Source organism: Scophthalmus maximus, chromosome 11, assembly GCF_022379125.1.
Source record: "Scophthalmus maximus strain ysfricsl-2021 chromosome 11, ASM2237912v1, whole genome shotgun sequence".
Classification (NCBI taxonomy): Eukaryota; Metazoa; Chordata; class Actinopteri; order Pleuronectiformes; family Scophthalmidae; genus Scophthalmus; species Scophthalmus maximus.
This window is the reverse complement of record NC_061525.1, coordinates 5704675-5717500: the sequence shown is the minus strand read 5'-3', so window position 1 is coordinate 5717500 and position 12826 is coordinate 5704675. Positions and strand designations below refer to the sequence as shown.

General features: G+C 42.2%; 1 protein-coding gene and 1 long non-coding RNA gene across 2 annotated transcripts in view; both read left to right on the top strand.

The window, feature by feature from the left end:
• pld3 (phospholipase D family, member 3) overlaps positions 1-6431 on the top strand; it is a 10171-nt gene extending 3740 nt beyond the window's left edge. The window contains exons 5-12 of the mRNA XM_035623414.2: positions 801-987; positions 1564-1681; positions 1961-2088; positions 2817-3014; positions 3371-3510; positions 4352-4517; positions 4626-4725; positions 5143-6431. Coding sequence (XP_035479307.2) covers positions 801-987; positions 1564-1681; positions 1961-2088; positions 2817-3014; positions 3371-3510; positions 4352-4517; positions 4626-4725; positions 5143-5330 — 1225 coding nt within the window. The 3' untranslated portion in view covers positions 5331-6431. The remainder of the gene's footprint in view (positions 1-800; positions 988-1563; positions 1682-1960; positions 2089-2816; positions 3015-3370; positions 3511-4351; positions 4518-4625; positions 4726-5142) is intronic.
• A 962-nt stretch (positions 6432-7393) lies between these two features.
• LOC118299860 lies at positions 7394-10238 on the top strand. Its single transcript, XR_004789967.2, has 3 exons — positions 7394-7686; positions 8024-8103; positions 9872-10238. It is a non-coding gene; the product is annotated as an uncharacterized LOC118299860 (long non-coding RNA).
• The last annotated feature ends 2588 nt before the right edge of the window (positions 10239-12826 follow it).

Sequence of the window (12826 nt, the reverse complement as noted above, 5' to 3'; positions counted from 1 at the left end):
TTGGACGGTACTCGCAGTCAATCACGCCGTATCCACGGCCCCATTGTATACGGGGCTTTATCATCACAATTTACAAAATGAACTTCATGCTGTATTGAAGTAGAAACTAGCTTGAAAATATCAACTTATTGTTATAAACCATACGTATTTTTTCCTCATATAATTGTTATATATTTTATGTTATGACCTATACAAGGATACATCTTATGAAACTAACACAATGTTTTTGTGTTATGACTGTTCTACCTCAATTCCTTTTTCCACAGGCAGATTCTGCTCCATTATGTAGCCTGAGCAATACTGGATTTTTCAGTCTGATATTTCAAACAAAGATTTAGATTTCAGTCAAATCTAAATCTTTGTTGCCTATGCACATGATATTAACAATAAAGATTGTTGAGCTTAATTATTCATATTTGTCCTTTGTCCTACAGCTGACAAAACAAAGCTTTTAGCCATATTGACATGGTCTTCATCGGCAGATGTTTTAACTTTTCCTCACTCTGAACATTGTTAGGACTGCTTGTCCATGTTCAGTTAAATGACAGTTCATTCTTGATCTTGAAAACAACACTCAAGGTGCACTTACTCATTTAATTCCCAGTGATACAGTAAGGTCTAAAGCGACAACGAACAATTGGACCTTTGGACCCTTTTTTTTGTTGTTTGAAAGAATTGTGCTACTGAGTGGGATGTTTTATATTTGACAAAAAAAAGTTTACAGTCTATGTAATGACAATACAGTTCATACTGTACTATTACAGATATTAATCGGTATCATCTCTCTTCTCCCCTGTCAGGATTGTTGTGGTGGAGAGCATCCCTGAAGGCCTGAAGTTTAACTCCACCCCTCCAACCGCTCACCCCTCCATCTTCCAGGCCTGGCTCAGTCTGGTGGCCGAAGCTCGCAGCAGCGTCGACATCGCCTCCTTCTACTGGACACTCACCAACAAAGACACTGGCACCTCTGAGCCAACGGCCTATCAGGTCAGCTGGAGTATACATATTTTGCTCAGTCAGATCATTCATCTGAAACTGAACTGATGATAAATGACTTTTAAACTATGGTAGAGTCAGTGACATATGCCATCTCCTCACACCCATCATCCCCCCACCACTCCTCCTGGTCACACACACACACATCTCTCATCCACCTGTATTATTGTCCACTGCAACTAAATCTGTATAGTATGTTCATATCACCTCAATAAGTTATCGACCTGTACATTTGTCCATATTCTGTATATTCTGTATATATCTGTTACCTAGCATAGCATGTTCACTGCACCTTAATCTGTATATTATAGTCTGTAGAATACACTTATACTTATATTTATAGTATTTATTTATATTTATAGCATCCCATTAATCCTATCTGTAAATTCTGTAATTACTTTTGTACATAGCACAGACTCTTGCACTATCTGCTTATTGCACTTCTGGTGAGATGCCAAACCTCATTTCGTTACTCTATACTTGTATATGTGTAATGACAATAAAGTTGAATCTCATCTCATCTCTCATATGTAGAAAATGAAACTGATTTTCATGCTGTGTGCACAGGGGGAGACCATCCTGAAGGAACTGGCTGAACTTTCAGGGAAGTTGTCCGTTCGTATCGCAGTCAACACACCACAGCAGAGTCAACCTCAGGACGACCTCAGCCTGCTCAGCGACTCAGGTGATGCTCAGCTCTTAAAATAGATTTATAATGTTTTTGACATTGATCCCAACCAGTTGAATGAAAACGTGTATATATTCCTTTATCTGATAATAACCCTTTCTCCTGAACTGGCACTGGGGATAGTTTATGGAGATAAGCTAGATTAATTATGTGCACTAATATATCAAAGATATATATTTTTTGTATTCTCAAATATGATGTGTTAACCTGAATGGTATAATGGCCAGTTAGTTGTTTGAAAAACATTGATTGTGTGTGTGCGTGTGTGTTTTTCAGGAGCTGATATCAGGACAGTTAATATGAGAGAGCTCACCTCTGGCGTCCTTCACACCAAGTTCTGGGTTGTAGACAAAAAGCACATTTTCATTGGCAGTGCCAACATGGACTGGAGGTCCCTCACACAGGTATTCAAACACACAACACACAACACACACACACATGAGACATACTAAAGTGTCGCCAAAAAACATAGTGACACTCTACCTTTTTTTAATTGTATGTACTGGAATGTGAAATGGCTTATGTCAACATTTTTTGGGGGGGTTTTGGATGGTATCAGTGGTTGGGTAGTGAATGCTTTGGTTTGTTTGACTCCTATATAGTGTAATTGTTCAAGTCTGATAATAAAAGATCAGAGGCAGTATATCTTAAACAAGCATTGACAGGTTTTCTGGTGCCCAGTCCAAGCAGAATAATGTCTCTTCTGCCTTTAAGAGAAAGTTCTTGTGTTTGCTCAAACCTTTGGTAACATGCTACGTTGTCACAATAATTAAGTTTCCTCAATGTTGCGATGGTTGACAATATCTCAAACCGCATCCCAATTTTCACTTGCGTTATCAGATTTTGAGTCTTCATTTCCCTGATTTGTCATTGCCATGAGTATCCTGTTTTAAGGCATGAGCACCAACATCTTATAAAACTGTGTGCAAACCAAAATGTGTAACATGTAATACTGAAATTTTCCTTGTTGATGATAAAACTGTGAAGGAGTCCAGGAATAACAGTCAGAGAGAGCTACATTTAAAGTTGTAATATTATAGAATAATGATATTATATTCATTCATGTCGCTTTTGCTATTTTATTGTGTTTTAAAACGTGTGAAATGAGATGAAATTGAGATTCTGCCTCCAGGTGAAGGAGCTTGGCGCGGTGGTCTACAACTGCAGCTGTTTGGCTGCAGACCTGGGTAAGATCTTTGAAGCCTATTGGTTCCTGGGGGAGAGTCAGTCGATCCCGTCGCCGTGGCCAACCAACTTTTCCACCCTCTACAACAAGGACACGCCCCTGCAGGTGCCGCTCAACAACACGCCGGCCAGCGTTTATCTGTCGGTGAGATACATACGGGGGTGAAGGATGAGGGATGTTTCTGGATGTTGTTTGGGCAAATGAAAAGAAAGAATCAGTTCAACATTATTGTGTTTCTATTGCTGGTTTATTAAACTGACAACCCAAAGTTTTTATAACAAACTTTAAAGTACACATTTTTCCCTTTGTGTCTGACATGTTTTACCTAGATGCTAGTGAAACCATTTGTTTTATAAAACATCTTCCTGAGCCTGGCTCATCAGTGCTCTCCCTTCAGTAACTGTACTGTAGTTTATGAACGCTCTCCTGTATTAATTGGACTGTTGCTAAGATGAACAAATAACTTACTAACTTGTTTTTCTCGCCTCTCTCTCTCTCAGAGTTCCCCTCCGTCCTTCTGTGCAGCCGGCAGGACTCAAGACCTTCAGTCCATCCTCAGTGTGATGGACGATGCCCAGAGCTTCATCTACATCGCTGTCATGAACTACCTGCCCACAATGGAGTTTTCACATCCGAAAAGGTACAGATGTTCAGAGCTGTGTTAGATAGAACTACAGGAAAAGAGTCACATTTGAGGTTTTTACAGTAATTGAAACACTTGAGAGCCTGTTGCAGGTAATGAAGGTCAGATCTTTGATAACATCAGTGTCTCATCCTCTTAAACCGACACACTTAACCAAGGTGTAAAACGACCTGTGTCCAGTCTGTTCTGTTAGAAAAGTGGACAGCAGTGTAAAAAAAGTCGACTTATTAAACTCAATAAGTCGACTTTATGGGAGGAATGACGTCATTCCTCCCATATGATCATAAATTATTAATTAATCTATAAGCTTTCGGTTGTGTCTATAGTTCGATAAGATGCAGAGATACCCCCCAAATTTGTTTTTATCTATGCATGATGTCATTTTCTGACTTCTACATTACGTAACTTATCATATGACATCATGTGATGGGAAATCATTTTCTGATCAATATAATTCAATTCAATTCAAAAAGCTTTATTGTCTATCACATAGTGACAGAAAATTGCCTCCAGTTTGTGGCTCAAACGATATAAAAAGAACTTAAAACACATAAAATCCAACAAACTGTGTGTAAAAAAAGGTGCATTAAAAAGTATTGTTTAAAGTTCACATACCAGTGGGAATTGAAGTAGTTCTTGTAAGGGGATGTGAGGAGTCCGTTGTGATGCAAACTTCTTTCCTTTGTACTGCACGACTGTAAAGTTGTGAAAGTGGGGTCTGTGTAAATACTGTGATAATGTTTTTGGTAAATGAATTGAGGCAGCAGTTGAACGTTGATTGCATGGTTGCGTGTGATGGTCCAACGTCTTCATACTCTGCATGCGGCGCCCTCTGCAGGTACTGGGCAGACATCGACACCCAGCTGAGGAGAGTGGCCTATGAGAAGCGGGTCAAAGTGCGCCTGCTGATCAGCTGCTGGGCCAGCACCCAGCCAGTCATGTTTCCCTTCCTGAAGTCTCTGGCCTCCGTTTATGAGCCCAAGAGCAAACTAGACATCCAGGTGGTAAGTAGCTCCTCTTCATGAGGAAAAAGATTAGAAAGGAAATTGTAGATATTATTATGTGTATCCTGTATTAAAAACACCTGATGTGCCCTTGTTTCACTCATCCAGAGGCTGTTCGTGGTGCCCGCCAGCCCAAAGAAGAAGGAGATTCCCTTCGCCAGAGTCAACCACAACAAGTACATGGTGACGGACAAGATAGCTTACATAGGTAAGGCTGCAGATACACTGCATGAAACATATTGTTGAAATATGATTGATTCTATCATAGGAAATTTGTGTAAAATACTTGATGTTATTGTAAACTGAGTACTTTTGTATGTTTGTTTGTTTTGTGAAAAGAAATGCTTAGTGGTATATGGGAACGAGACATTTTTTTAAACATTTCATAGGAGGCTGAATGCTGATTGGTTGAAAGGCAGTGACATCACACATTCAGTGCTTTTCGCTGAGGCACAGTGAGTGACATCACTGCTTTTCAGCCAGTCAGCATTCACACAAGATTTTCAGCAGCAAAGTCATGTTTGGAACGGCCACAGGCCGTTGTAAACCTCTGCTTTACTTACTAATATTTATCATATGTCCACTCAAAAGAAAATGTGATAAATGTGTGTCTTTCTGTTTGTAGGTACATCTAACTGGTCAGGTGACTACTTTGAGCACACTGCTGGCTCGGCGCTGGTCGTCAACCAGACTGCATCACAGTCCCTGGAGCCGACCGTCCAATCCCAGCTGAAGGCTGTGTTTGAGAGGGACTGGAGCTCCGACTACAGCACTCCTCTCACACAACACTCAAACCTCAAAGGCCTGTGTTAGTTTCAACAGACAGTATTACAAACGCCATAGCTGCAACCACATTCTCATGCACTATCTCAGTTGGACTAATCATCTGAAACAGTGAACATGGGAACATCAGCCACAGAAGAGCCCTCGGTGGAGCATATTTCCCCTGAAATACTCAGGTCCGAAGGAAGAGAGTCAACTTTCAGTTGACTTGGATTATCACAGCTTCAGTGCCAAATGCCAATTTAAAGAAAATTGTGCCCTCAAACCCGTTAACTGCTCAGTAACGTCAGTCTCATTCAAGGGTAGTTGAAGGGTACCTGGGTGTTTTTTAAGGTGAAGAATGCCTTTGCATCTCTTTGCCGTTCCTTTCAAATCTGACCCAGAATTCAGACTACATGTTTGTAATGAGCCGAATAAAATGTTTGTTACTATGCTGTATCATCAGATCAGCACCAAACACAGGTGAGAAGGTTCTGCGATGCTTAACCAGCGTTATTCAGGTAATGTTACCCTTCAAAAACGAACTTCAACAGACGTGTACGTTAAATATTCAAATAATAACGTAGAATGTGTCATGTGGTGCTGGTAGCACAAGGAGCCGCTGGTCCATCTTTTCATCCAGGTCAGTGTCATACTCCCATACTTATGTAAAGTGATCCACTCATTGATCACTTTCTCATTTAAAAGATCAATCCCAATGTTTGTCCTTCATACAACTCCAGCCTCTGTGGGAGTTGTTTTTTAATCACAGCTCATCTCAGGGAGTAAATATTGCGCGCTTTTTCTTAATGGAATCATTTGAGTTTGCTGGAATGATTGAAGCTCAATGGTGTGCTGTGCCTGTACTGTAAATAATTTGGTTACTTATTGAACTCTGTCAGCAGGACTGCTTTAAAATTAATGAATTTAGCAGTACATAAATTGGACATTTGCTGCAGCGATGAACAAGTGTAATTGCCACTGTGTGGAGTGATTTTTAACTACTAATTAAGGAAGAGATGGTTGCTATGGCAACTGTCCAAAGACAGACAATTGTTTACATGGTAACAACACAACTCTAGAGCAGTTATCAAGTCCATATCTCCTTACATATAAAGAAATGACTCAATAAATGTCTTTGATTCTATCAAACCTAGCCTGTTTAAAGTTTTTCATCTGCTATGTGATACACATATATATATATATTTATTTATTTATTTTTTAAATCTTTGATGTGGAATGATGAAGGATTTGTAGGAAGAGTCCTTGGTGGGTTCAAACTTATTCCATTTCACTGGCCACTGTGATCCTGGGAAAACTCGAAGCTTTGAGAAATGGTTTTATACCTTTGCTCTGAACTATGCCTCACCATCATCTCATTGCACTGATCTGCAGAGAGCCCCTCATGGCTTTCGTCTCGACACAACTTGCATACACAGGTCCATGTCTTGTCATATATTGCCGTATGTTTTTAATTTTTCCATATATTCTACTGGTCATTGGATTCTGCGGACCCATCTATTACGACAGGCATTTGAATAAGATCTGTGTTTTATTGGTGAATATTCCCCTAAACCCCTTCCCGAACCAGGGTCTGCATCCCACGCCTCACCCCTCTCCCTAACCCCTACCCGAACCAGGGTTTTTATCCCACCTCTAACCCGAACCAGGGTCTGTATCCCATCCCCAACCCCAACCCCAACCAGGGTCTGTATCCCACCCCTCAGCCCAACCTCAACCCCTACCTGAACCAGGGTCGGTATCCCGACCCCACCCTTAACCCCTGCCCGAACCGGGGTTTGTACCCTAACCCTAACCCTGTACCCTAACCAGGGTTTGTATCCCAACCCCTCAGCTTAACCCTAACCCTAACCCCTACCCGAACCAGGGTCTGTATCCCAGAACTTTCACTGCTTAACATATGGCTGGTCTATTAATAAGATACACTATATTAGGCTTACCTATCAGTAGTATTATTATTATCATTATAACAGTTAATCGGTGCAGCTCAGCTGTTGTTGATGTATCCGCTGGGCAGCAGTCCGGTTTTATATATAGACCTGCTGAGCTCTGCTCTGCCTCCATACATCCCTATAAGTCCTCGACACCGCGCGCGGAGGAGGAGGAGGAGCGTCAGCGGCACCGGGACCGGTCCGCGGGGCGCACAAGGCGGCGGCACTCGGCCCAGCTCCGGCACATCGCGCTGCTGAGACCGGAGGCTGTGAGCCTGTGCTGCCTCGACATCACAACGTTTGACTCCACCTGAAGTCATGGACGAGCGACGGCTGTTTTCATTTGTTCCTGCGCTCCGACGCTGCGCAAAAAGTGGCGACTTTCTATGGGTGAGGAGGCTGCAAAGTTTCCAGACTGAGCTTCGAACCAGAGCTGCTGTTTCAGTGAAATGAAGGTATGCATTCATATAACCTATGGAAATATACACATTTATACATGTTTCTCTTATGAGAACTTTTGTTTGTTGCGTGTTTCTCCAGCTCCCCGAGTTTATTGTGGGCATTTTACGCACCAGTACTGAACCATATAAGGCGCGTAACTTACACAACTATTATTAGACATGTCGTTCAGAAGGAGGGGGCATAGCGGTGCCAGCACCAGTGAGATGGAAAACAAAGTGACGATCAAAGTTTGACAGTAAAAAAGCACCCACGTCTTATTCTGCTCCCTGCTGTTTTGAGAATGAGGAGAAAACGCAACGTGTTCCTAAACTGCTGCCTCTGCACTTTCAGCGCCTCCGGCCGGATTGAAGCCCCGCCGGGGTCCTCGGGGTCCGGCTGCTCCTGTCGCTCCCAGCGGCCTGTTCCACACGGTAACTGTCCCAGACTGTCTGCTCTCACGGATCTCTGTGCTCGGTCCATTCACACGTTCACGCGAAGAGTTTGGAGCTAATCTCTGCCTTTGCCAGCCAATCACTTCAGTGACATGCTTTCCTTTCATACTAATGCACGTTATTATCAATATTTCTGATTCAGGAGTCAAACATTATATATTTGTTTTCTTTGGCATCATAATAACATTTCAGTTTAGCCATATATGGTAACAATTGAAATATAATTTGATTTCCATTCTTTGTTAATCGGTATGTTGCACTTTTTTATCAATCAAGACACCAATTTATCAATCAATCACAACAACTTTAAGTCTTACAAAATAAGCAACTCTTTTTGATTGGAAGCACCTCGATGCTTATGAATTGAATAACTTGAAGGCAGCATAAAGTCGTGTTGCAGTGGCAGATTTCTAACACTTGTGTGCAGCACTGGTGCAGGTTTGAAACTGACGACCAACAGTGTTCGGCCTCTCCTCTTGTCCCACTTCACACCTCACTCCTTGAAGATTCAAGAGGAGATGACAAAATTATAATAAACACAGGTTATAGTTATGTCTTCGCGCGTTTACATCAGTCTGGTGTTCAGGTGCACGGGTGGTGCAGGGGTATCCTTTTTTGGGGGGACATTCAAAGTAGCCTACTCCTTTCACTCGTATCAGAGTTGAAGTATTGGGCCCCACACACAAAAGTGAAATCAGTAAAAAAGTTCCTGAAATCCAGACAGGCAGGATATGTGGTAAAGTAGAAATGGACACAGATTTATTTCAACTCAATGAGTCGAAAAAGAGGATTGTTGCTCCAATGCCTCCTCTGTATCAGCAACAAAATGGAATGGCTTCCAGGTGGCCACGTGGGGGCGCTGTTGGATCAGCATTCACAGCCAATGATTTGTTTTGAAGAAGAGTGACACACTAATGGTAATAAGAAGAAGAAGCCTTCAACCTGCAAATGTAAAAACACTTAGACACCAGTGGGAATATTTTGCTCACTGTTCGTGGCTGATGCTTCTGTTTGTTGGATGTCAACATTATATTTGAAAGATATATAAATAAAAAGGACCGTGTTTATTTATCCTGCTCTTATCACTGCAGCATCAAGCTCAAGAGTCTCTGAAGACATGGGACGATGTCAGCGTGTGTCTTTCAGTCATGATGATGACAATTATACCATTACAGCGAAGAGAGGAGCTGAGCGTGACAACGAGCAGGAGAATGTCACTGAGCTAATTGCACTTTAATTACCAGCGTGTCCTCTCTGTGGACACGAGTGGTGACGAGGGTGCGAACATTAAACGGTGGAGTCCCAATCCCCGGCACGGCGGGTCCCGATCGTACCTGTCTGGTTTGTGGGACTCCACCACATGGTCAAAACTTGATTGGATGTTTCTTTAAGATGGATGACATGGTGACATGGGGGCAAACTTCATAGTCACAAGCCTTTTTAATTTGTGCTTAATTAATAAGAACGACACTTTACCTCAATCAATGACTCGTTATAAAATGATGAATCCATTAAATTTCTTACCGGATTATTAAAAAGTGATTCCTCAGTAAAAAAAAAATTCAAATATGTCTCATGTGTGCGGTGAAAACAAACATCATAAATCAAGTTTTGGGCAAACAGACATGTCCATGGGTTAATCTGCAGGTTAACCATTTACAAACTTAAAAATACACCTTTGACTCTGTGTTCCTTGTTTTATTCTGCATATTAACTGCAGGACTCTGTCCCTCCCTGTCTCCCTCAGGCCTGGTCAGCGTCGAACAAACACCGCAGCAGCCGAGAGAGGAATTCTGTCATTACAACGGCTCACCAGAATGGATTGACTGTATCCCGATGTTTAGTGGAGGACTGGTTCGCACTGTACAGCAGCTGTTGTCACGTTCATGCCATGGGTTTTCCTTTTTTGTCTTTTCATTGAACGTGTTATTAGATTTGATGATATGAGCTGTTTTTAGACCAATCCAAGACATATGACCAAGAAAGGATTTTTATATTTTATTTCATTTTTTCATTTTTATATAACCAGGGCTTTCCTGTCATTGAGTCAAACTCAACACTGTATGACCTCCGTGGTGGAGGAAATAAAAGATTCTGTTTTGTCTTAGAGCTCAGCTCCTCCTCTCGTCCATTCATTTCTCAATACTCTCCCCTTGAGTCCCCCCTTGTTTTCCCCTATTATTAGGTTTATTTTATAACTTCATTTGTACAGAAAATATCACAAGAACAAAAAACCAGCAGGGTGTGTTTACTTGTCAGTTTAAAAAGAGAATTCTGATGCTCTCATTTGAAAGCTACACAAAAGGGGGGGGGGGCAATTTGGGAAAATTGTGTCTCTTTTCTCATTTTTAAGTAATCATGGAAATTGTGACACAATGACACTGATTCACCAGAAGCACCAACAAGGTGCCCAAGTATTGTTATAGAAATTCATTGTTTGTCTAAAACTATTTAAAACACACCAGTGAGCACACACTGTTGCAATGGGAGATATTGTCCTTCATAACCATGAACACACACACACACACACACACACACACACACACTCTGTAGGTTATTATGATTCAATCCCACATACACTGTCCTGCTGCTGGAAATAATCACATCAACAGCAAATGAGTATCAATCTGCCACCAAAATTTGTACTTTTACCTCCTGGAAACACTGACTGGGAGTGACTAAACTATATTTATCTGTGAATAATTTGTGAAGGTTGACGTCTAACAGGAACCCTTGGGGTGTGAGTGTGTTGTGAGTGCCACTGACATGGCACAGAAGCTGGGACGAACGACTTTTCATTCGTCACCAAAAACAGAAAGAATAACGTCCTCGAACTGTCGGATTGATTTTCTGATCGCTCGGTGATAAACTGCCACAAGCGGAGGATGTGTTGCCCCGTTTGAGATCTGGTTGTGTCTGACTCGTATCCAGCGTCCAGCCCCTCTAAGCCCAGTAACAAGGCCCTGCTGGGCCGCGGCTAAAGCCTCCAGCACCGCAGACAATGGAGCAGGGCTTTACTGAGGGCCGGGGCAAACTGCTGACTGTCCACTAGTACTAATGCACCCCTATTCTGTCCTGTCTCGCTGTGGTCACCTCTCCCTCCCACACACACACACACACACACACACACACACACACACACACACACACACACACACACACACACACACTATGGCGGTTTGTGTAAGAAGAAGACAAGTTCAGTCGTCCATATGTTGATATGTACAAACACTGATGAGACAGTCCCTCTCTTCTCCTGTTTTTCTGTCTCTCTTTCTGTCAATCCATCAACTTCCTGCTGTTCTCCATCCATCCATCCATCCATCCATCTCTCTCTCTCTCTCTCTCTCTCTCTCTCCCCCTGCCCTGGGACCCCCTCCACCCTCTCTCTCTCTCTCTCTCTCTCTCTCTCGCTCTATTGCTTTCTTTCTATTTGTGATCCACTGACAGCGCAGCTCGGTCTCCTGTGGGCCCAAACAGTCAAAGCGAACCCCACGGATCGCCCACGACCGCCACCTGCCTCCCCCAGCTCTGCCGCCCAGCTCTCCCAGCCCCTGCAAGCCCGTGTGTGGGCTCCTGCCTCAGTGTGTTTCCTCCATCGGCTTTCTCCTGCTGACCATGTGTGAGTGTCTGCGTGGAATATTCAGAGTTACCTGGACACCTTCCTCCAATGCAGGTCAGGATGAACAACTTGTCTTACTCTACTGCATGTGTGGAGCCGCTCGACCTCCCCATAAAAAGTATTATTTTCATGTGAAGAAAAGAGCACTTTGTGTCTAGGCCCAAAAAATCTGGGACTCCGAGCTTCAGGAGCTTCTTTGGTTACAATCAGTTAGCTTGAAGTAAATCTTTGTTTGAGGTTAGGCAGATTATTTATGATTTAGTCCAGAATTAAGTTAATGAATATGTATTTAAAGATCAGCCTCAAGTTTTAATCCACTCATGGCCTCTTTATGTATTACACTGGCAGCGGGGCCATTTTAGAATATAACTTTTAATGGACCACATTGCTTTGGATGTAGAGCTGCAATCGTATACATTGTCTTGAGTCTTGTACCTGCAGTGACATTCAGTGAGGAAGCAGGTGGAGACTTTGGGACGTACAGAGAAACGTCACATGTGGTTCAACATCATCTTGGTTGTATTGTATATATGCCAAAGTATTATGGATCTTATTATATCATTGGTTAGTGGTTATTATAATAGTATGACACCACTTGACTTCTCACAATATTTTGGATGGATTTATAATTTTGACAATCCATGGACTAAAGGTCAATCTGCAGTCTTTCACGTACACTCAGTGTAGACATGCATACTATACATATTGTATGTTGTGTATTAAACACAATTGTGACAAGGATTATGTTTCATATCAACGTAAATGAGGATAGGTTTTTAATTTATGTATTTGGCAAGTGGCAAATAGGGAACATGTTCACAGACAACTTATTTGTCTTGCATCAAGATGTTTCAGTACAATAATTCTTGGTTAAGATTGTGGGAAAGATTGTGGCCTGTTTTAAAACAGAAGAAAAGTTCACTTTTACTTTATTTTACATTCAACAAAAAACAATCTTTCCCCAACTATAACCAAGCTGCTTCTGTTGCCTGAACCTAACCACAGATGGGACTCTGGATGTGAACCGTGGTTTAAAATCCACCCAAACCCTCCTCCTCCTCCTCCTCCTCCGCTGTTGCC